The sequence below is a fragment of the Bufo gargarizans genome, chromosome 4, assembly GCF_014858855.1.
Source record: "Bufo gargarizans isolate SCDJY-AF-19 chromosome 4, ASM1485885v1, whole genome shotgun sequence".
In the NCBI taxonomy this organism is placed as follows: domain Eukaryota; kingdom Metazoa; phylum Chordata; class Amphibia; order Anura; family Bufonidae; genus Bufo; species Bufo gargarizans.
This window is the reverse complement of record NC_058083.1, coordinates 178,672,730-178,695,547: the sequence shown is the minus strand read 5'-3', so window position 1 is coordinate 178,695,547 and position 22,818 is coordinate 178,672,730. Positions and strand designations below refer to the sequence as shown.

General features: G+C 43.7%; 1 protein-coding gene across 3 annotated transcripts in view; it reads left to right on the top strand.

Annotated features, from left to right (window-relative positions):
- ECT2 (epithelial cell transforming 2) overlaps positions 1–17,948 on the top strand; it is a 98,792-nt gene extending 80,844 nt beyond the window's left edge. For all 3 annotated transcript variants that reach the window (XM_044291405.1, XM_044291403.1, XM_044291404.1), the window contains 3 exons: positions 12,054–12,161; positions 12,416–12,562; positions 16,686–17,948. In XM_044291405.1, coding sequence (XP_044147340.1) covers positions 12,054–12,161; positions 12,416–12,562; positions 16,686–16,766 — 336 coding nt within the window. In that variant the 3' untranslated portion in view covers positions 16,767–17,948. The remainder of the gene's footprint in view (positions 1–12,053; positions 12,162–12,415; positions 12,563–16,685) is intronic.
- Positions 17,949–22,818: the final 4,870 nt, after the last annotated feature.

Sequence of the window (22,818 nt, the reverse complement as noted above, 5' to 3'; positions counted from 1 at the left end):
ATGTGACTATGAATAAATAACGAAAGTGTCAGTCAGAACCACCAAACTAATCGATCAGTGCGTTTTGATCTGATATACCTTTACAGGGGGAAGAAGCAGAGAGGAGGGGTGATCAAGCAGACATACCTAAAAGGCGAGGTGATACCTGTCATGCCGCTACTCAGCGTTTGTTTACTATTCATTGCGCAGATGTCGCGCAGCACCAATCGGGGATATGTGTGCAGGAGGCGTCCGGTGTAGTCAGGCTAAGCTTCAGCGTCATCTTCCTGAGTCTGGACGTCTATCTCCAGGCGCATGCTCAGTAAACAAAATCCTACTGTCGGCGCCATCTTGCTTCATGGAGAGATGCTCATGTATCATAACACTCAGTGTAGCGCATCCAACCCACACTATAACAGGTATGGACAGCTCAGAAAGACAAGGGCTCCCTAGAGAACAGGGTGTCCATGTGTACTGTCCAGGTGAAGCCATGTCATGACCACGGAAACCACGGTCCATGCAGAGACCTCACTAGGATTACTGAGCCGCCATCTTACCCGAGAGGGATCTCCTCTTGTGGGCACACAGATGCCACAGAGTGTAGGTAACGTGTGAAAACCGTATCACTCAGGCTACCAATCCCACGGTGCTTGCCAGACTAAGCAATATGCAGTGTATACAGAAATATAGTAAAAACATCAAAATAGAGTGAAGAATCAAAGATGGAGGACAGAGCATTAAAAATAACCCTCTCCTGTCCGGTATGCTGCGATCACCCCAACCAGACTTGCCATTCCTCCTGCAGTGAAGTGTAGGTGATCTGTGTAAAAAGCAGAAAAAACAATGTTATATTATTGCGAGAAAAATTTAGTTATATAACTCTCTAAGTGTATACACGTAACACCTAGTAGCATCCATCCTAACACAGGAGGCAAGCCATCCCTACAGAACATCCCCGAAATTGTATTCTACATTTAAACCATAAGGTTTCAAGCTGCCCAACCTGTGAATCCAGTTAAGCTCTCTACGTTTTAGTACGAATTGAGGAATATGGTCCACTATCCAACATCTCAGGTCGCATTCTCTATGTTTAACTTCCGTAAAATGCTTGGATACCGGTAAATCCAACCGTTTTTTCCGGATACTCAAGCGATGATTATTGAGGCGAATCTTGAATTCAGTAGTCGTCTCGCCTACATACAATAGATTACATGGGCAGGATGGTACATAGACGACATAACTGGAGTCACAGGTTAGGTGAAATGAAATTTGAAAAGATTCACCAGTGCCAGGATGTATAAAATTCCTCCCCTTACGGATATATTTGCAGTTAACGCAATTGAGGCAGGGATAACAACCCAAGCCCGATTGTTTTAACGTGATCTGTCTCAGAGGCCCTTTTGAGCCAATGTCAGCTTTGACTAACTGATCCTCTAAATTTCTGGATCGACGGTAGGAGAGAAGAGGTGGACGTTGAAATTCTGGGATTTCCCTGAAGCATGAGCCTAATAGGCCCCAATGCTTCTTCAAGATCCTATTGACTGAGGAGCTGTGCTCACTGTATACAGAAACAAACAGAATTCTGTCCGCCTTGCGGACAGCTTTCCGTTTTGTCAATAAATCCGCCCTTTCCAGGTTATGCACTCCATAGAGTCCAGGGTCTCGTCTAATTTAGTCTCATCCGACACTATACCCTAAGGAACTGGGAGAAGGGCAATGATTGAATCATTTTCCTTGGGTGAGAGCTGTTGAAGCGAAGCAAAGTGTTGGTATCAGTGGGTTTTGTATATAATTCGGTATATAGTACTCCTTCTTTAAACACCACTTTAGTGTCTAAAAACTGGATCTCAGTCGTGGAGTGAATGAGGGTAAACTGCAGATCCGGATAATGGCTGTTAAGAAAGCTATGGAAATCTACCAATTCAGCCTCAGAACCTGTCCATATGAGGAAGATGTCATCGATGTATCTCCACCACCTCAGTACATGTTTGAAGTGGTGGGATAAATAGACGACATCTTCCTCATAACAACGCATAAAAATATTTGCGTAGGTGGGGGCCACGTGTGACCCCATTGCCACACCACGCTGTTGCAGATAAAAATGTATCTCTAAACAAAAAATAGTTGTATTGTAGCACAATTTTGAGCAAATCAATGATGAATTCGGAAGCCTGTGGAGTATATGAGGACATCATTAACATTTTCTCCACTGCCTGGATCCCCCTCTCGTGCACTATCGAAGTATATAGTGACGTGACATCGAATGATGCAAGTCACACTGAAGGCACCTATGATAGATCAATACCCTGAAGCTTGACAAGAAAATCTGATGTGTCTTGTATGTAGGAAGACCCACCTGTTGAAAAGCCTCGCAGGACTTTGTCCAGAAAAATAGCAATGCCGCTAAAGATTGAATCGGTGCCTGCCCGATCAGCTACAGGGGACCGGCTGTTCCTGTTAGCCAGACCCCCGCTGTATGCGCCTGCATCGGTGAAAACACTGCCGGCGCATTAACCCCTTCTATGCTGCGGTCAGCGCTGACCGGGACATAAAGGGGTTTGCTGCGGATGAGGGAGCTCATCGGGTCCCCGTGCTGCTGTGGTGGGGACCCGATGGGTGAGAAGGCAGCCCGATGCTGTGCAGAGGCCTCTTTCACACAACCTTTTTTTTTTTTTTTTTTTCGTTTCGTTTACGGTCCGTTTTTTGCAGTCCATATACGGAACCATTCATTTCAATGGTTCCGCGAAAAAACTGAATGTACTCCGTATGCATTCAGTTTCCGTATTTCCGTTTTTCCGTTTAGTTGAAAGATAGAACATGTCCTATTATTGCCCTCAAATCACGTTCCATGGCTCCATTAAAGTCAATGGGTCCACAAAAAAACGGAACACATGCGGAAATGCATCCATATGTCTTCTGTATCCGTTGTTTTTGCGGAAGCATCTTTTGAAAATTATGTCCAGCCCAATTTTTTCTATATAATTGATGTATACTGTATATGCCATATGAAAAAACGGAACAGAAATTGAAACACCATGGAAACAAAAACGGAACCACGGATCCATGAAAAACGGCCAGCAAAACACAGAAAAAGCCATGCGGTCGTGTGAAAGAGGCCTTACTCTGTGTAATACACTAACAGGCAATGCATTACAATACAGATGATCTAAAAGACCTCCACTATTTTTGTTGATCCAAATCATTAGTTGTCGATAATTTCATCGATTTAATCGGGAGGAAAAAACACCAAAATGACAAAGGGTTTATATCATTTTCTTGAAAAATTGTGGATGGCACTGTTATAGGGGGGGGGGGGGGGACCTGTGGATGGCACTGTTATAGGGGGGGGGGGGACCTGTGGATGGCACTGTTATGGCCGGGGGGGGACCTGTGGATGGCACTGTTATGGCCGGGGGGGGACCTGTGGATGGCACTGTTATGGGCGGGGGGGGGGGGGGGGGGGGCGACCTGTGGATGGCACATCTTATGCTATATGTGTCATCCACAGATCTCCCCCATAGCATTGTCATCCACAGATCCCCCTCCCCATAACAGCCCTGGCCCGTCCGCTCACAGCAGTATCCCTTAACCGGCGGTAACTTTACTTTAAATCAGCGCATCTTCTTTTACCTTACAATGAAGCTCCAGTAACAGGCAGAGCTGGCGGCGACATAACGTCACTTACTCACGTGACGCGCCTGCTCCACCTACTTTATGAATAAAGCAGGCAGAGCATGCGCGTCACGTGAGTAAGTGACGTTACACCGCCGCCCGCTCTGCCGGTTACTGGAGCTTCATTGTAAGGTAATAAAGATGCGGTGATCTAAAGTTCAAGGACCCGCAGGCATATAGCGCCTGACCACCCGCTCCCGCCCGCATAGCAACGAATTGGCCGATTATTCGATAACTGGATTCGTTGACAACGAATCCCATTATCGATAACGTTGATTAATGGTTGCAGCCTTGGTTTTAATTGGTTATCAGAATTATTTTATTTATTTTTTTTTGTTCTTTCTATGTTCCTAACTAAGGGCTCTTTCACACTTGCGTTCTTTTCTTCCGGCATAGAGTTCAGTCGTCGGGGCTCTATGCCGGAAGAATCCTGATCAGTTTTATCCTAATGAATTCTGAATGGAGTGAAATCCGTTCAGGATGCATCAGGATGTCTTCAGTTCCGTAACGGGACGCTAAAGTCCTGGCAGCCATGGTAAAGTGTAGTGGGGAGCGGGGGAGCAGTATACTTACCGTCCGTGCGGCTCCCGGGGCGCTCCAGAATGACGTCAGAGCGCCCCATGCGCATGGATCACGTGATCGCATGGCACGTCATCCATGCGCATGGGGCGCTCTGACGTCATTCTGGAGCGCCCCGGGAGCCGCACGGACTGTAAGTATACTGCTCCCCCTCTCCCCACTACTACTATGGCAACCAGGACTTTAATAGCGTCCTGGCTGCCATAGTAACACTGAAAGCATTTTGAAGATTGATCCGTCTTCAAATGCTTTTTGTACACTTACGTTTTTCCGGATCCGGCGTGTAATTCTGGCAAGTGGAGTACACGCCGGATCCGGACAACGCAAGTGTGAAAGAGGCCTAAGCAAATAGAACAGCTTTCCAATTAACTCACTTTATCCCCAGTGGCTGGTTTCTCAGATTTCACTGAGGGTCACATGACCTGTGATGTCAGCTTCTCTCCCTGCTCTGATTAAGGTTGTTTACAATTCTGTAAACAAGCTGTCACTGTGCTGGCCATGCCCCCCCCCCCCCCTTTCCTTCACTGCCGTCTACTCTCTGCTAGGATTCTTAACCCCTTCAGCTGCACAGCTCTGCAGGCAGTGAGGAGACAATGCTGGGCACTGGAGCTGATATACTAGAGAGAGCATTGCACAAGAAGGTAGGGGGAAGATCCTATGTGTATTTGCAGTGTCGTCATACAGCTGGGATTTGTAGTTCTACACGTACAAGTTGCTGTTGATTCTCCCAGCACTCAGGGCAGCTCTTGTATCCACTCCCTTAGCAGTGTCATTATACAGCTGGGACTTGTAGTCCTACACATACAACATGCTGCTGAGTCTCCCAGCAGGCATACATGTCGCTCAGGGAAGCTCTTGTATTCACTCCCTTAGCAGAGCAGGGGGAGGGGCAGAGATTGTTTTTATTGCATGTAAACAAAGGGCCAGAAAAGAACCAGGGGACTGAGGAAAAATAAAAAATAAATTATATATATATATATATATATATATATATATATATATATATATATATATATATATATATATATATAAAATTATTTTTTGCATAAAACTTGCTTAGCTCAGTTTTATATATCAGATTTTCAGTGCTATATTTTTTTTTTTTCATAACTCGGACAACCCCCTTTAAGTGGATACTCAATAGATGTACATATTAGTATACTGGAGTTCCAGCTGTCCAGATATTTCGGCCTCAAAAAGAAAGTTTCACTAGGCAAAATTCCAAAAGGATAAAACTAAAATAAAAATACAATATAATATAAAATATAAACAAACACATGAAAAAAAACGCTTAAAAAAAAAAAAAGATTGAAGCTGAGAGCCTCATTTAGCCCTTGAGGTGCCACTGTATTGAGCAATACCATCCACCTTGTTTGTTTCTTTTTGGAGGAGGCACTTAGTGTCTCCTCCTCTTATCCCCAGTCTCACCCGGTCAATCCCTCTAAAGATCCCCTTTAGGTTGCTATTGTGGGCCCCCCTGAAGTGTTTGGAAATAGGCTTCAGTTTTTTCAATTTGTCAAGATTGCTAATTCCCCCTTCTGCTTTGATATCCCATATATGTTCCAAGACTCTAATCTTTAGGGCTCTAGTTGTCATCCCTATATAAATGAGGCCACATGGGCATTCTACGTAGTAAACAACTGCCTCTGTGCTACAGGAGATGTAATGCACTATATGAAATTCTCTATCCCTCTGTGTGACTTCAAAAAGGTCTCAGATCTAATCATATAGCAGCAAGCAGAACAACCGCCACATGGAAAGGAGCCCCATTTCGTGCCCTTGTCACACAAAAGACCACCATTTCCGGGAGCCACATAGTTGCTCCTTGTCACAATATCCCTCAGATTTCTAGATCTCTTCCAAGTGATTAGAGGCTCTTTAGAAATCGGCCCTCTCAAATCTCTATCCGTTTGCAGAACTTGCCAATGCTTTTTGAGAATTGGCTGTAATTGTCTCCATAGAGTATTAAAACTTGTAATAAATCTTGTATAGCTGTCTCACTTTTTTTCTGTTTGGGTCCACTTAATGTCACCGGCGATGGCGCTGATTGCTGACCTTAACCCCTCACACAGTGCATTTGGAGTTGTAGTTCCTATGATGCCCTGCAAGTGGCAGGGCTCCATAAGAACATGGCAATAGAGCACTAAATTGCTTTACCAATTCATTGCAATCTATAGAGAAGCAATTTTAATGAGCTTCTTAACAGGGTTCTGCAGTGTGTTTAAACTGAGATGATCTATCCTCTGGATAGATCATCAGCATCTGTTCGTCAGGGGTCCGACACCCGGAACCCCCGCCGATCAGCTGTTCGAGAAGGCACCGTGGCCTTCTCACTGTTTGTTTACCAGTGGCCCAGTGACGTCACCACTAGTATCAACTTGCCTGGGCGTGGCTAAGCTCCGTTCACTTGAATGGAGCTTATCCCGCCCTGGCAAGTTGATACTAGTCGTGACGTCACTGAGCCAGCGGTAAACGACAAGAAGGCTGCGGCTCTGCCTTCTCAAACATCTGATCGACGGGGGTCCGGGTGTCGGATCCCTGCCGATCAGAAGCTGATCTATCCAGAGGATAGATCGTCAGTTTAAACAAACTGCAGAACCCCTTTAAGCCTGTATTACACTGCTCAATTTTTATTTATTTTTTGGCAGACCATTGCTAACGAGCATTCGCTAGCTTTTGCTAGTCAACGATCTGACAGTGTAATACTGCTGCCAATTGCCTGTTGAACAAGCATTAAATGGAGCCATTGGAAAGTACTTGTCCCTACGGGGGAAAAAAAAAAGCCATCATACAGCTATGTGAATAGAAAAATAAGTTATGGCTCTAGGAATGCTTGGAGTGAAAAATGGAAAAGCAAAAACAGAAAATTCCACTTCCCTAACTGACTCATAATGAGGGAGCACTTCCCTTCTTGCTGACAGTAGGTTTCACTGTTGCAATAATTCCGAATACAGTAAGGGCTGTTTCACACTAGCGAGTCCATTTTGGGAATTACGCTCCATGTGAGTGTGATCCTCCGCTCTGGACTTGGAGTGCACGGCATTATCATGATTTATAATGCTATGTGCCTCTGCTTGACCTCATTTCTACAGAATCATACTGACAGCTTTATGTCACCGATTCTGTGGAAAAAAGGCCATGCAGAGGCACATAGCATTATAAATCACGATAATGCCGTGCGCTCCTGCAAGTCCAGAGCGGAGGATCACACCCACATGGAGCGCGATTCCCGCAATGGACTCGTTCGTGTGAAACAGCCCTAAAAAGCCTTTGTAGGAGGTTGGAGTCATAAGCAATTGCTTTGGGGCACCGTACACGCCTGTAGGCACAGTATTATTGCTGTGGTTGTACAGAGCTTTAATAGGCACAAGTACATGAACATGAACTTTATGGGCTCATTGACATAAACGCCAAACTCAAGTACATCAGTGTGAGTGTGCTAGAACGTCAAGATTTCAATCCCTTGGTATGTTCTGTAATAGAAATCCGCTCTGCATACATTGTATTCGGTCCTTAGAGTTATACATATTGTGCACCCGCTGTGACTAGAAATTGTGCTTTCAGACTTTTAGCCTTGATTTGTAAGAGTTTCCTGTAACAGTAGGTTGGCCTTTTAACTTCTAAATCTTGCACGTACTAGTGGAAGCTGGCAGAAAAACAGATCTATTTTTTTTTTTTTATTCTGCAGTATTGCCCACAGTGCCCCGAGGTGTGGATGGGTAGTAAGTCATTTTGAATGTACACAGCTGACCCACCTAGGGAAGGAACAATCTATGCCAGAGGGGCAGCAGACCCATAAGTGTCTGTGCGGTTTATGAAATGTAATGACTCTGATACTGCTGTTTGTGATGTGCTTTTTTTTATGTTTAACATCAGGTTGAAAATGGTAAAGATTAAAAAAAGGAAACATGGATAAAGTCTAGTGAGAGCAGAGAATAAAAGGACCTACTCGCATAAGACAGATTCTGTGTACAGTGCATAGTGAACAGAAAGATGTCGCTCTAACTGACCATAGCTTAAAGGGGTTGTCCCACTTTGCTTTTTTAATCTTATCAGCAGTAGATGTCCTGATAACTTCCTGGTTCTCAGGCAGTTGAGTGAAGGCCACGCCTCCTCATGACTCACCCTGCGTGCTCGTTCATGTGTATGAGGTCATCCACATGGAGCCGTATGTGAGGTCCCGCCCCCCCCCCAGTATAATAAACATTGAGTGCGGCCCCCCCCCCCCCAGTATAATATACATTTAGTGCGCCCCCCCCCCCCCAGTATAATATACATTCAGTGCGGCCGCCCCCCCCCCCAGTATAATATACATTCAGTGCGGCCACCCCCCCCCCCAGTATAATATACATTCAGTGCGGCCACCCCCCCCCCCAGTATAATATACATTCAGTGCGGCCACCCCCCCCCCAGTATAATATACATTCAGTGCGGCCACCCCCCCCCCCAGTATAATATACATTCAGTGCGGCCACCCCCCCCAGTATAATATACATTCAGTGCGGCCACCCCCCCCCCAGTATAATATACATTCAGTGCGGACCCCCCCAGTATAATATACATTGGTGGCGCAGTGGGAAGTGCCAATGAGGGTTAAAAAAATAAATAAAAAATTAACTCACCTCCTCCAATTGTTCGCGCAGCTGCCGGTCTCCTGTTCTATCTTTAGGACCTGTGAAAGGACCTTTGGTGACATCACTGTGGTCATCACATGGTACATCATATGATCCATCACCATGGTAATGGACCATGTGATTAGCTCAGTGACGTCACCAAAGGTCCTTTCACAGGTCCTAAAGATAGAACAGGAGACCGGCAGCTGCGCGAACAATTGGAGGAGGTGAGTTAATTTTTTATTTATTTTTTTAACCCTCATTGGCACTTCCCACTGCGCCACCAATGTATATTATACTGGGGGGGTCCGCACTGAATGTATATTATACTGGGGGGGGGGTGGCCGCACTGAATGTATATTATACTGGGGGGGGTGGCCGCACTGAATGTATATTATACTGGGGGGGGGGGGGTGGCCGCACTGAATGTATATTATACTGGGGGGGGGGGGGGGTGGCCGCACTGAATGTATATTATACTGGGGGGGGGGGGGGCGCACTGCGCCACCAATGTTAATACAAATGCAGGAGGTGGGTGCCGGAGTGAAATAGCCGGCACCCGACCTCTATGATAGGGGGCTGCGATCAGCGGCAGTTAACCCCTAAGGTCCCGCTCCCTGTCATAGAGGTCGGGTGCCGGCTATTTGATTCCGGCACCCGCCTGCTGTATTTGCGCATGCGCGGGCGTGCGCGTACTTGTAGGAATGGAGAGGCGGCCCGAGTACTTGTTCAGCCGTTGTGCGCAGGCGCGGCACAGCGATGCGGCCGGACGAAAGAGGCCGTATCCATGGGATACAGAAAACAACAAAGGAATCGCTTTACATGATTTTTTGAATGAAAGGTAGCTTTTGGATAATAACATGGATAGGAAGATATGTTGTGTGGGGGTAAATAGATTAGATAAAACCTATTTTATGAAGTGGGACAACCCCTTTAAGGATGAACTTAAAAGGGTGCTCTTTATTTATATTGATGACCTATACTCGGTCAGGAATATCAGGTCTCTGTGGGGTGGACTCCCAGTAGCCCCACCAATCAGCTGTTTGAAGAGAAAGCAGCGGCTGTACGAGCCTTCTCTTCATGGTTTGCCTGCCCGCTGTCGCAACCACAGTGGTGAGCAGTGTCATTACGCCTGAGCTGTCCCATTCACTTCAAGTGAATACTACAAGTGAACGGGATGTTATTACACCTGCTCACTGCTGCAGTGTGTGTGTATGTGTATATGTATATATATATGTATATGTGTGTGTGTGTGTTGTATATATATATATATATATATATATATATATATATATATATATTATTTTTTTTTTTTTTTTTTTTATCTATCTATATCCCCTTTTTAAAAGGTTTTTTTTTTTATACTGCTCGATGGGGGTCCAACATCCAGGCTCCACCAATGATCTGTTTTGAAAAGGCATTGGGGCTTTACACTGTATAGCAGCTGTGTTTGGTATTGTGCCCAGCCCCATTTACTTGAATGAGACTGAGCTGCTCCTAGGCCACGTGATGCATGCATGTGTCGTCACTTGGCCTAGGAAAAGCAGAGAGAAGGCTGCGAGTGCTTTCTCAAACAGCTGATTGGTGGGGAGTCTGCCACCCTCCGCCAATCAGTATAAAACTCTCTGAAAACCCCTTTTGATGCGTTGTTGTGTTGCAGATCTTTACAGTAAAAGCCGCTATCGTCTGCTTTCTGAAGCGCAGTTTTGTGGAATACCTGGTTTAGATCCCAGCTTTGGTTCTCCAGTCGATGTAAGACTAGAAATACCAGCATTCCTTTCATGGTTTGTTGTATTGAGTAGTTTTACTACAGCTGTAAATCTTCAGGTTGGAGAGCCCTGATCTGTGGTATTGCATTGCTTAGGTGGTAATATAGGTAAAAATATGTAAATATAACTAACTTCTTCCACATGCATTGATGTGGGCACAGACTTGCTATGGGATATACAGAATGTGAACATAAGTTACTGTGCGGGGACAAAATTAAATAAAGGGGTTGTCCTATCTGGTTAATATGACCTATTACATTTCAAGGGGTCCCATGTTCAAGGCCTCGCTCTGAGCCATAACGAAAAGCTGTTGCAAAGAGCATCTTCAGACCTGTATAGACACCATGTAATACTACATGAACCCAGCAGATGCGGGGTAAACGAGCAGCCGCATTGTGCTGATCGCCATGGGTTAAAGAAGCCATCTTGAGATGGGATACCCTCTTTAATCCTGATACAAATATGAAGTGTATTGTAATATATGTAAAGTGCAGGGCTCAATCTTACAGCTCAGACCCTGAGGAGTGACTGCTGTTTTTAACCACTTATGTCTCCTCTGTTGTAGCTCACAGAACAGAGCTTTAATTGCTGAGCAGTGAATGCTGCTGCCTCCATTGTTGCCAAGTCAACCCTGGCATGGCGGATCTGCCAGGTTTTAGTCACCTGCAGAGCTATTGTGGGTCTGTCATAACTGGACCTTCTATGGATGCCCCAATTGCAGTTTATAATCCTTTTTGGTATTCTGCAGTTTAAAAAAAGTGAATGTCCCCCAGAGGGACAAGTCCTCATTTTTGTTTACAGACTGAAATAAAATAGAGGCATTCTAATGGAGTATTTTTTACTTTTTGTATACATCAGTTTTCTGGCATACAAGTCACAAATGTTTGCTCAAACAGCACTTTCCACCAAAACGCGCAACTTTTTGTGTTTTTACTCCAGAAAACTGGCATAAATTTTAGTGAAATCTTTGCCAGCTCTTTGAAAGCTTTGAAAACTGATGTGAAATCTACTTTGGGAAAAATAAAAATGGGCCGAAATGTAAACTCCTTGTGTGCACCAAGTCTAAGGTTGCATTCATACCATATGTATTTTGCCTTCCTAAAAATACGGATACTGTCCATATTTTGCGGCCCAGTTGACTTCAGTGGCTCTGTGGTCCGCCTTTGCGTCAAGAATAGGACATGTTCATCTCAGGCAGAAAGCATACTGAAGACCTCCTTACTGTGAAAGAAATGAATCTGTTTGTTGATCCTGCCTGTGGTTTTCTAATGCAGTTTTCTAGACTTCCACATGATGGCAGTATAGATTTGAGAATAACGTTTAATGTTATTCACCATCTTATTTTATCAGTGGCTCTTGCAAAATTGACTTGTTTCTGACATTTCTTTTTCTAATCTCAATTTCTGTATTTGCATGATTTTTTATTTTTATTTTTTTACAGGAAAATTTGATTTATACTACTGATCCCGATTCATTAGAAGTGAACACAAAAGATGTGGATAGTACATTGAGCAGAGCATCCCGAGCTATAAAGAAAACTTCCAAGAAAGTAAGTAAATTTATTTCCTTGCTCCTCACGAATAGTAATTTCATTGTGTGTGTTCAGATAATTTTTTATTTTTTTTTGTCCAGCTTAAAATCTTGAATTTGATTTAACGAAGCACCTTTTAAACCCTTCATTGTGGAAACTATGTACTTGTATAAGCATTTTCTTGTAGTGTCCATTTTACAAATTTATTTATTTTCAGGTCTTTAATGTTTCTAGTGATCTTTTTTTTTTTTTTTTTTTTTTTTTTTTTCTAGGTTACAAGAGCATTTTCTTTCTCGAAAACGCCCAGGAGAGCCCTGCAGAGGGCGCTGATGGCACATAATACTCCTGATGCAAGGAGCCCTGGTCCAAGCACGGAGGGATTTGCAAGCAGTCGCATGCCAAGTACCACCTCTCTAGCAGTACGTAAAGCATATTCCCCTTCTGTGCTTCCTCCTTACAGCTGTCATTATACCAGTCCTTTTTAGTAGTGATCACTTCATAAGCTCCTCCACTGGTTCAGCAGCTCTATAATTCGACATTGTTTTCAGTATGAACGGCATTGCAGGTAATTGTGTGTATCCTGCAGTGTCTTGCTTCGTAAGCCCTTAGGAGCTAGCACCAATATGACAAAATATATCTATTGCTTATAAATGTACAAATACCTTCTTGCTGACATTATATGAAGGTGTTGGTAATGCCCTAGAAATGTAGTGTGCTCCTCCCTAATTTAATTATATATAATTACTTAAAGGGGCTTTCCAAGTTCTTAATGCCGGTTACCCATCTTCAGGATAGGTCATCAGCATCTGATCAGTGGAAGTTCCGACAAGCGGAACCCCCAATGATCAGCTGTTTGAGAAGGCATCGGCACTCCATAGCGCCAGAGGATAGGTCATCAGTATAACAATACTGGAAAAACCCTTTAACTGTACATATCTAATCTGTATTACATTATATATGTACAGTTAAAAGGGTTTTTCCAGTATTGTTATACTGATGACCTATCCTCTGGCGCTACTGAGTGCCGATGCCTTCTCAAACAGCAGATCATCGGAACTTCCACTGATCAGATGCTGATGACCTATCCTGAAGATGGGTAATCGGCATTAAGAACTTGGAAAGCCCCTTTAAGTAAAGGGGTGTTCTATCCTCATTGTATGCCAGGATATGTCATAACATCAAGATCGGTGGGGATCTGAAGGCTGCAACCCCTTGCAAAGCCAACAACTACTGTATCCCTGCACTGCTTGTGGCCAGGAACGCTGCTTGGAATGAAAAAAAAAAGTGTCATTTGTGGTTCTGGCAGTCACCACCCATCAAGTAAAGGCATGTTCTAGCAATAGATTTTCACATAAAAAATAAATAGTAATTCTTGTTGATCCAGAGGAAGGTGAAATCCCAGAGGCTGATTAGCCATTGTACTTGGAAGTCTATCGGTGCCTAATGTTTTGGGTAGTTTTCTATTGCCATTTAAAAAGTTAGGTCACTGGAATGGTCTGAGAGACTTCCAAATCCTATTATGTTTCATCCATCCCTTGTAGATTTTTTTTTTTTTTAGGGTGTTTTTCCCTCTCCACTGGGCTCCTGTCTTAATGCTTGATTCATTCCTGTTTATAGATTACACGTTCCTCCTCCACATTCAACTTAAATGGACCAGATAAACACACTACTGTTCATCGATCTAATTCCCTTGATGGGAGTCCCAGGTCTTGTGGTATATTGAGTTCTATATCTCGCTCTTTGAAAGGAGAAGAAAGCCAGTCTACCCCTCACTTATATGCTACTAGTCAGCTGAGTGAAAGAAATGTTCCCAAAATTGTTACTACAGAATATAACGAACAGAATAACCAGGGCACAGAGTCTTTGTGCAGCAAGAAGTCTAGGATAATTCATTTGGGGCCCACGCTGTGAACCACCCATGTGAGCTCCATAGATTGTACGTGTCACAACTATCACTATTGTCACTTCATCTGAGAACTGGGGATAACCTGTCCATCATTGGGGATTGAAGACACTTTAAGACACAATTTTGTTTTTAGTCTTTCTTTCCAAGGATTTTAAAAACTTTTAGTTGAATATGTTCTACTGCTACTTTGCTGCACCTTGCTTAGGGCTGATTCATACGACCATGCTCTGTCGAAAACGTGGCCCTTGTCTGCTGCATTTCTGGGACCGACTGCGACTCCCCTGTCGACTGACCTAAACTGACTGCATCATAGTGTTTGATGTGATCAGTTCCTATCTGATTGCAGTTCTTTTGTATTGTACTCGTGTCATGTACATTACAATGGACCCGCAATTTGTTGGGGACTAACTGTATCATATAACACTATGATGCATTCAGTTTGGGTCAGGGGAGCCTTGGTTGGTTCAAGAGATGCGGCCGACACATGGACTGTGTTTCCTGGACCAAGCACAGTTGTGTACATCAGTCATTATAGTCTACTTGTGGCCTTACAATTCTAGACTGGCATGTTTTGTGTTTCACTTTCTAAAAGTATTTTCTTCGTTTGTTAGTGAATGAGAACCTTGTTACGTTCCTAAACGGAAAACCTGTCCCAACCTAGTCATATTTTCACACAATTGGGAAATTGTTAGAGCGAAACACAATAACACACATCTTTTTGTCTTAAACTCCATAATGAGATTTTTTTTCCTGCTCTGATAACACAGCTAAGGGATTTCTTACAGTTACCAGTAAGGAGTCTGAATCTCCTTTTTTTTTTTTTTTTCTTCAAAGAAGCAACCTTGCATGACGCTCTTTAGTACATGGAAGTTGTAACACTCTTCCAATGAATGTGCTTGTTTGTCTACAGTAGTGTACACAGGGTGTGAGGTATTATCTGTAATGGCCAGCAGCTTATTAAGTGTCCGTTTTCTGACATGACCTCCAGTTTGACTCCAACCACTGAGACAGCCTTCTTGATCAGTTTGTTGAGTGCACTCATGTTGATGCTATTGCCCCAGCATACCGCAGTGTGAAAAATAACACTAGACAGACCAATAGCATGTCCAGAGGAGTTTTGTAGACCTTACAAACCATCTTAGTTTTCTCAAGTAGTACAACCGCTTCTGACCTTTCTTGAACACAGCAAAGGTATTAGTACTCCAGTACAATTTGTCATCCAAGTCTACTCCCAGGTACTTGTACGTGCTAACTACTTCCAATCCCATGGTGTCCGAGAGTTCTTTTCCTGGAAGCACTGCGCTCCCTGGGCTTGAACGGCTCCCCTCGCCAAGAACGAGGTAGCAGTTCTATTGATCACACATCCAGTCCTCCTGTGGGGCTATAAAGAATTGTAACGTAAAAAAAATAATAAAGTTTCGAAATATTGAACAAAAAAAAACATTTAACTCCAAATCACCACCATTTCACCATAGTAAAATTAAACAATAAAAATAAATCCTATGCACCCCAGAATCCTCAAACTATTATAATATCAGCAGAATTAATATATATACTGAACCCGTAATGGAAAATAAAATAAAAAATTTGTTTTTCGTCCCTTTTTGTTCACTTCCCCAACATTTTTTATCAACGGTGGTCAAAAAGTCATATACACACCAAAATGGTATCGATAAAAACTACAGACTGCCCCACAAAAAAATTTGCCCTTGCATGTGATCATGGGTTTAATTATGCTCTGTGGGATGTTCAAAGTTTTTTTTTTTTTTTACCCACCCGTGATCTATACTTCTACACAACTTTGTTTCTTACCCCTTTGGAGAGCTCCTTGGACTTTGTTACTTGCTCAGTAGTGTTCTTGGAGGGGATGGGGGGGGGGGGGGCGGCCTTTCAGTGCATTTCTACTCAGATCATGTGACACTTTGCACACGGGGACCTTATTCAACTAAGGCCGAATGCACACGGCCGTTGTTCACGGCCGTGAGCGGTCCGTGGAACCGCGGCCTGGATTCCTGCTGAGTGCAGGAGCGCACGGCGTCATGGGTTGCTATGACTCCATGCACTCCCTGCTGCCGCCACAGTACAGTAATACACTGGTATAGATCTGTACCAGTGTATTACTGTACTGTGGCGGCAGCAGGGAGCGCACGGCTTCATAGCAACCAATGACACCCTGCGCTCCTGCACTCAGCAGGAATCCAGGCCGCGGTTCCACGGACCGCACACGGCCGTGAACAATGGCCGTGTGCATTCGGCCTAATTATGTGACTTTGATTGGACCAGACCTTATTTAGGGGTCTCGCAGCAAAGTGGTGACCTTCATATGCCCTCAAAACTTTAACATTTTTATTACTTTTCTAACCCCTTCATGACATAAGACATCTTGTTCTAAGATTTAGATCCGGAGTCAGGACAGGTACCGGATTAAAATTAGTTTTGGAGCAAAATAAATCATTTGAATAAAAACTTGGAAAGAAAGCTAAATCCCCACCACGGTCACATCTGCACAGATTGGATCTCTGTCTGGTTTCACTGGTCTTTCTTTAGAACGGCTTCATTATCCCCATCGGTGCACTTCTTGGCATATTGTGCTGCTTGTTTTGTGCTGATCTTAAGTATTTTCTTTGCCCTTGCAGCATGTCCATTCTCCTTCCATGGTGAACCTGTTTGAAAGGAAGTACCATACCTTCAGTCGTTCGACAACTCATCTCATCTGAGGAATGAAAACTATCTGTATTGGTATAACAGACTAAAGCAGCTGGCTGTTCTTAAAGACTGTTCCTTCCCATATGGTACTTCACAGTAGCACTTCAAATGAAGACAGACGTGATTTTGAAATATTTCAAATAATGTGCTCTACCCAAGTTTAAGGCAAAGGCTTGATTTGTATAAATGGCAAAGCTGGACAGTGCTTGTCGTTGTGTCTGTGCATTATAAATGTTTGTGTGGCCAGAGTCTATGCATGTAGAATTACTAGTTAGTCATGTATCTACATTGCCATGGCTCATCTTCATCTCTGTTTAGATGAGTTTATATATCATGAGGATATTGTGATGGTCGATTATTCCATTTTGTATATAACATTCCACAGTTTCTACAGGATGATTACCTACTGGAAGATATATGTAAGCTCCTCCTGGTCCGGTCCTCTGTAAATGCTATAAGCAGGTCTTCTCAGGTGTCCTAAGCAGGAATGCTGCAACTGGGGGACTGTTCACATGATGTAGGGTAGCCATATGACCTCTCAACTTTCATACCGGTCTGTGTACAATGTGGACATGCTGGGGTCTTGAAATGGAAGAGATGACATTTTTAAACTCTGTCCCTGTACCAAAGAAATGTCAGGTTTAAGACACTACATACAATTGTTTTTTTTTCTCAGGATATGTTCTCCAATGAATGTACTGAGGAGCTGTTTTTATGTAGGAATTCTTCCAAATATCTGCAGCAAATAGAATATTTTCCCCCACTTTTTTGTTGGCTATAGTCTTTTTAAGTGTTTTTTCTTTAGAAAATGTGTGTCAATCATTTGCAAATCACAGTTCCTAGTGTAACCAGAGACACCTGCAGTACCTAGAAAGCGCGATGGATTCATTTGTGTTACTTTAATATTTAAAGATGAAGGGTTAAGACAATATGGAAGGCCTGTTGATTTTGTTTTAACCAGCCACATGTATTTATTTGTAGTCAATTTTTTCATGCAGGGAAATTGTGGTCTCTGGTTGTGTGCTAACACTACTATAATTTTGTTTTAGGACAGGACAATTTGGTATATCAGATATCAGCTGCTCATCAATTCCTATAACAATTTAATGTATAAAAAAAAAAAAAGCAAGTCGCTTTCTTTTAAAACGGTTTGTGTTCACAGCAACAGTAACTTGTATATAAATAAATTGCTCAACTGACTGACTTGTCGTATGTTTTCCTTTTTAAAGGGGTTTTGAGCAGAATGTGAATTGCACAATGCTGCAATGGGTTTGAGGGGTGTACTTTCCCTTGAGGCTGACCATGCAGTTGCTGTGGGACCCCATGGTGAGAGGCAAGGCTCTAAACTGCCGCTTCCTGACTTGGGAAGAGCTCATCACTGCCTAGAGATTTTTCACGGAGTTCAATGTAGCTGTATAAATCCAGGTGCCGTGAGCTCCCTCTAGGGGTGGCTTTAGGCAGCCAGTTTTGTCATCTAATTTTATAAGCTTGTGAAGAGAAGCTGGAGGTTTGGAGTTGTGTTAACACCTAGAGCTCTGACCCCTATAATAATATATTAAAGGGTTATTCCAGTTATATGAAGTTATTCCGTATCCACAGGAAAGGAGATGATTGTTGGTGATCAAGAGAACAGCGGCCCTGTACTCCATGGAACCCCCTGAAATGAACCGGGAAGGCAGCTGGGCATGCACATGGCCACTCGATTCATTTCTATGGGCGTTCCAGAGAGCCAAACTCTGTACTCTGCAATTAGTGGAGTGGCCACGCGCATGTCCAACTGGCTGCTCTGTTCATTTCGAGGGTCTCCATGCGGTACACTGTCCCAGCAGTAATACCCCACCAATCTAAGACTTATCACCTATCCTGTGGCTAGGGGATAATCTAATATAGCTGCAATACCTCTTTAATAAAATAACAGTAGACATTGGCTAAAAACAAAGTACTACATTTAACAGCACTCAGCCCCTATCCCGTCCACCACCACCCTCACATCTTGCTATTTAGTCCTATATAACTTCTGATTTTGCCCCAGTTCTGTTTGTAAGCAATGATCCAATATCTTCTCAGAGTGAAATATTTTTAATATGGTTTAAAAAGTTTTTGATCTTTAAACTGTGGTCCCCAGCTGTTCAAAACTACAACGCTTGTGCTCTGATGGCAGTAGACTGTCAGTACATTATGGGAGTTGTTGCTCTCCAGCTGTTCAAAACTACATGTTGTGGAGCTTTTTTTTTTTTTTTTTTTTTTTTCCTTGTATGAAATGGTAAGATGAAGAGAATGTGTTCTCTTCACCGTTTACCTACTTGATGTCGACATTGTAGCAGCGAGCAGGTGTAATAACAGCTTTACTTCAGTGGGATAGAGCAGATGCAATTATACCTGCTCACCCCTGCAATGTCAACTGGTAGGTAAAAAGTGTAGAGAACTCAGCGCTTTTATAAGCACTGCATTCTCTTCATACAGCTGATCGGCGGGGTGCTGGCAGTTGGCTCTGATATTGATTAACTAGATTGAGGATAGAAAATAAAATTATAAAGGTTCCATCCTTATCTTCTTGCTGCTGGATCCACAAAAAGGGAATAGGTCTGTATTCCCGCTTTCAAAATTTGAGGATAATGCCGGATCCGCACTGCTGGAACAACCGAAATGTCTAACACGAGGAAAGTATTCTCATTTCGGAATGTCGCTTTAGTTCTAGTTAGCGCCATATTTCACACCATCCATCACTTTCTCCTCCGGAACACAAGCCAATGGAGATGCTTATCCTCCCTGTCGAGGTCCTAATATAAAATTGGAGCACTAATAGTGAAGGTCCACTAATATGGATTGCCCCAAATAGCCATTTATTTACTCTCAAAATAGCAGCTTTTAAACCACGTATAAAAACTCCACTTTAAAGCAGCCCGATACCAGCTTTCACATCACCATATAAAACTTCACTTCAAAGTAGCCAGACCATGGTTTCGCTCCACTTCGTCAGATCCAGGTTGCAGGTTCACTGTTTGAAGTGAAGGGTTGTACTGAACCTGCAACCTGGTTATGGAACATGTTGTGGTCTGCAAAATGCAGTCTGAGGACCCATTGAAGTCCATGGCTCTGCAAAATAATATGGATGGCACTCAGTCGGTATCTGTATTTTGTGGATCCGCTGTTTGCGGAACTCGCAACCGATTTTGCAGTGTGCATGAGGCCCAAGTCAAATATTATGTTTCTATGTTTTTCGACTGTAGGTTATAGATTCTGAGAGAAAAATCCATGTTAATTAAAGCAAAAAAAAGTGTGAAAAGTCTTTTGTAATTTAGGAGAGCACTAGACGAGTTGTATGAAGCTACGTCGCCTCGCTATTACTGTGTGCTCTGTCAAGGTTTGTCACTGTGCGTTACAGTTTATCTGGGAGTGAATGTAAAAACAAGGATAATTGATTCTCAAAATGTCTGTTTTCTGAACTTGTGTCTTGCAGTTGGTGTGTCAGTAAAATCGGCAGTCATTGCTAATTAGAAAATGGAATGTTAGAGGATTTCACACGTCTTACCATCTTCCACTTAATACAAACTTTAGAAACAGACATTTTAGCAAAGTGTAACAAGAAATTGTATAATTACATGCCATCTCTTTCCATCGACACATCGTGAACAGCGAGCTGTATGCTTCACTGATAACACTGCTTCATACAAACGCTCGTTCCTGGCCCTGTAATATTTGCATATGATCAAAACAAAAAAATCTGTGCACATTTGGATTGATAGTGATAACTGCATTGCTGGAGGTCCTGCCGCTTGATAGATTATGTAGACAGCATGTTTCATTTCTTTAATGTTTTGTAATGGATTATGCATGGAACTCTGATACTTTATTTGTTAATAGCAGATTGCTGGGCCTAATGCTGCCAGGTACACGGCATCATAACCAAGTATGGTGAATACCAGTGTTTGAAGAGTCTAGGAGAAAGTAGGGTAAGTATTACAATAGGTAGTGCCAGTCAAAAAAAGGTGCAGTGGCCAATTGTCCTAGTGGCTGCTTCTGAGCTATTAAACTATGGTGCTTAGTTTCTTTGCACACCCACAGTCTGTTGCCAGCATGCATGTGTCACTATGGCCGACGGCTCTCATGGTCCTTGCCCTATTCCCTGGTGATTCAAGGTATAGACTGCCCAGGTCACCTCTTGTTCCCTGACACTAGTGGGGAACAAACATCGGAATCGCGTGGTCCAGCTCCCATCCGAGTCTGTGACCTGTTTCCAGCAGAGCCAGAACTCCTTGCAATTCAGTGTCAATTAACTCTGGGAGCGTCAAGTCATTATGTGTCTGGCCATGAGGAGGGTGTTTGGTGGCCTGAACATTGGCTCACCGGAAGTTTCTTGTTTGGGTCTATGGCCAGTCCATCACTGCTAGACCCTACCTCCTGATAGAAGCGGATTACAGTTGTGTTCAAAATAATAGCAGTTAGACATCACTAACCTGATCAATCACTGGTTTTGGTAGAAATGATATTTCTACAAGGCAAATAATTTACTAGCGGATGTATTAGAGTAATAGAAATTAAACAGACTCAACAGTCATGACATGCATGCTGCAGATTCTGTGTAATTCAATCACTAATTGAAAGGGGCATGTTCAAAATAATAGCAGTGTGGAGTTCAATGAGTGAAATCATTCATTCTTTGAAAAACAGGTGGCAATTATTGCCCTTATTTAAGGAAGGGAGGCAGCAAATGTTGTACATGCTGGTTACAGTGAATTTCTCTCTGAAATTCTGAGGAAATTGGGTCGTTCCAGACATTGTTCAGAAGAACAGCGTACCTTGATTAAAAAGTTGATTGGAGAGGGGAAAACATATAAAGAAGTGCAGAAAATTATAGGCTGCTTAGCTAAAATGATTGCAAATGCTTTAAGATGGCAACCAAAACCTGAAAGACGTGGAAGAAAGCGAAAAACTACCATTCGACTGGATAGAAGAATAGCCAAAATGGCAAGGACTCTCTGCTAACAATCAGCTCCAGGAAGATCAAAGAAGGTCTAAAGTTACCTGTGAGGGGAAGGGGGGGGGGGGGGGGGGGGTGCATGCACACGGCTTGCAGGGAAGACATGGCTCTGTGAGCTCTGCACCAACCGCTGACGAATTCCCTATATCAGCGCAGTTTACACGGCTCCACAAGCTCTGAAAACTCATGCAGGGGTCGCAGAAGACTGCCCGAGGCAAGAGTGGAGCTAAAATCCTGGGTACGCCGACAGCTTCATGGCGGATAAAGCTGCGTCCCCAGCAAGCCCAGCCTCCTCTATCGAGAGTGAACCCCACACGGACGCGGCAACTTCGCAAGCAGGTCAGGCTGATCTGTATGCTAACATAGCAAGCCTTTTTAAAACTGAATTTTCCCAGGCGGTTGCAGAGTTCTCCTGCCAGATAAACGATCTGGGGAACAGAGTCTCGGACCTGGAGTCCAAAGCGGACGAAATTTCTGACTCCATAGGCGCCGACAGGAAGGACATTGATGCGCATTCTCTCCACTTACAAGCGCTTGAAGCGAAACTAGAGGACTTGGAGAACAGGTCCAGGAGAGGTAACTTGCGGATCCTGGGCTTACCTGTCCTACCAGGACCTCCCAACCACCATGGGCGCACTGTTCGCCAATTTATTACCCCAGGCCCAGCCGAATCTGCTGCGGTTGGACAGAGTACATCGGGCCCTAGGGAAATCACGAATCCCGGACACCCCCAGAGATGTTATCTTGAAGTTTCATCACCCGGAGGTGAGGGACATGATATTAAATGCCGCACTAAATATGGCGGCCTTGCCGGATCTTCCACCTACGGTGCACCTTTATGCAGATTTGGCCCCGCTTCGTAAGCGCAGGGCAATGAGGCCTGTTACACAGGCGCTCCAACAAGCGCAAGTGTGCTATAGATGGGGGTTCCCCTTTGCTTTATCTTTCCAACTGAACTCTCGCTCCTATACAGTCTATACCCCTGAAGAGGGGATTGAAAAGTTGCACCAGGCTAGACTGAAGGTGGATCGTTTGGAGAGACCAGCTGCGCCTCCGAGGCCCCAGTGCCCGGCCAGAGTCTG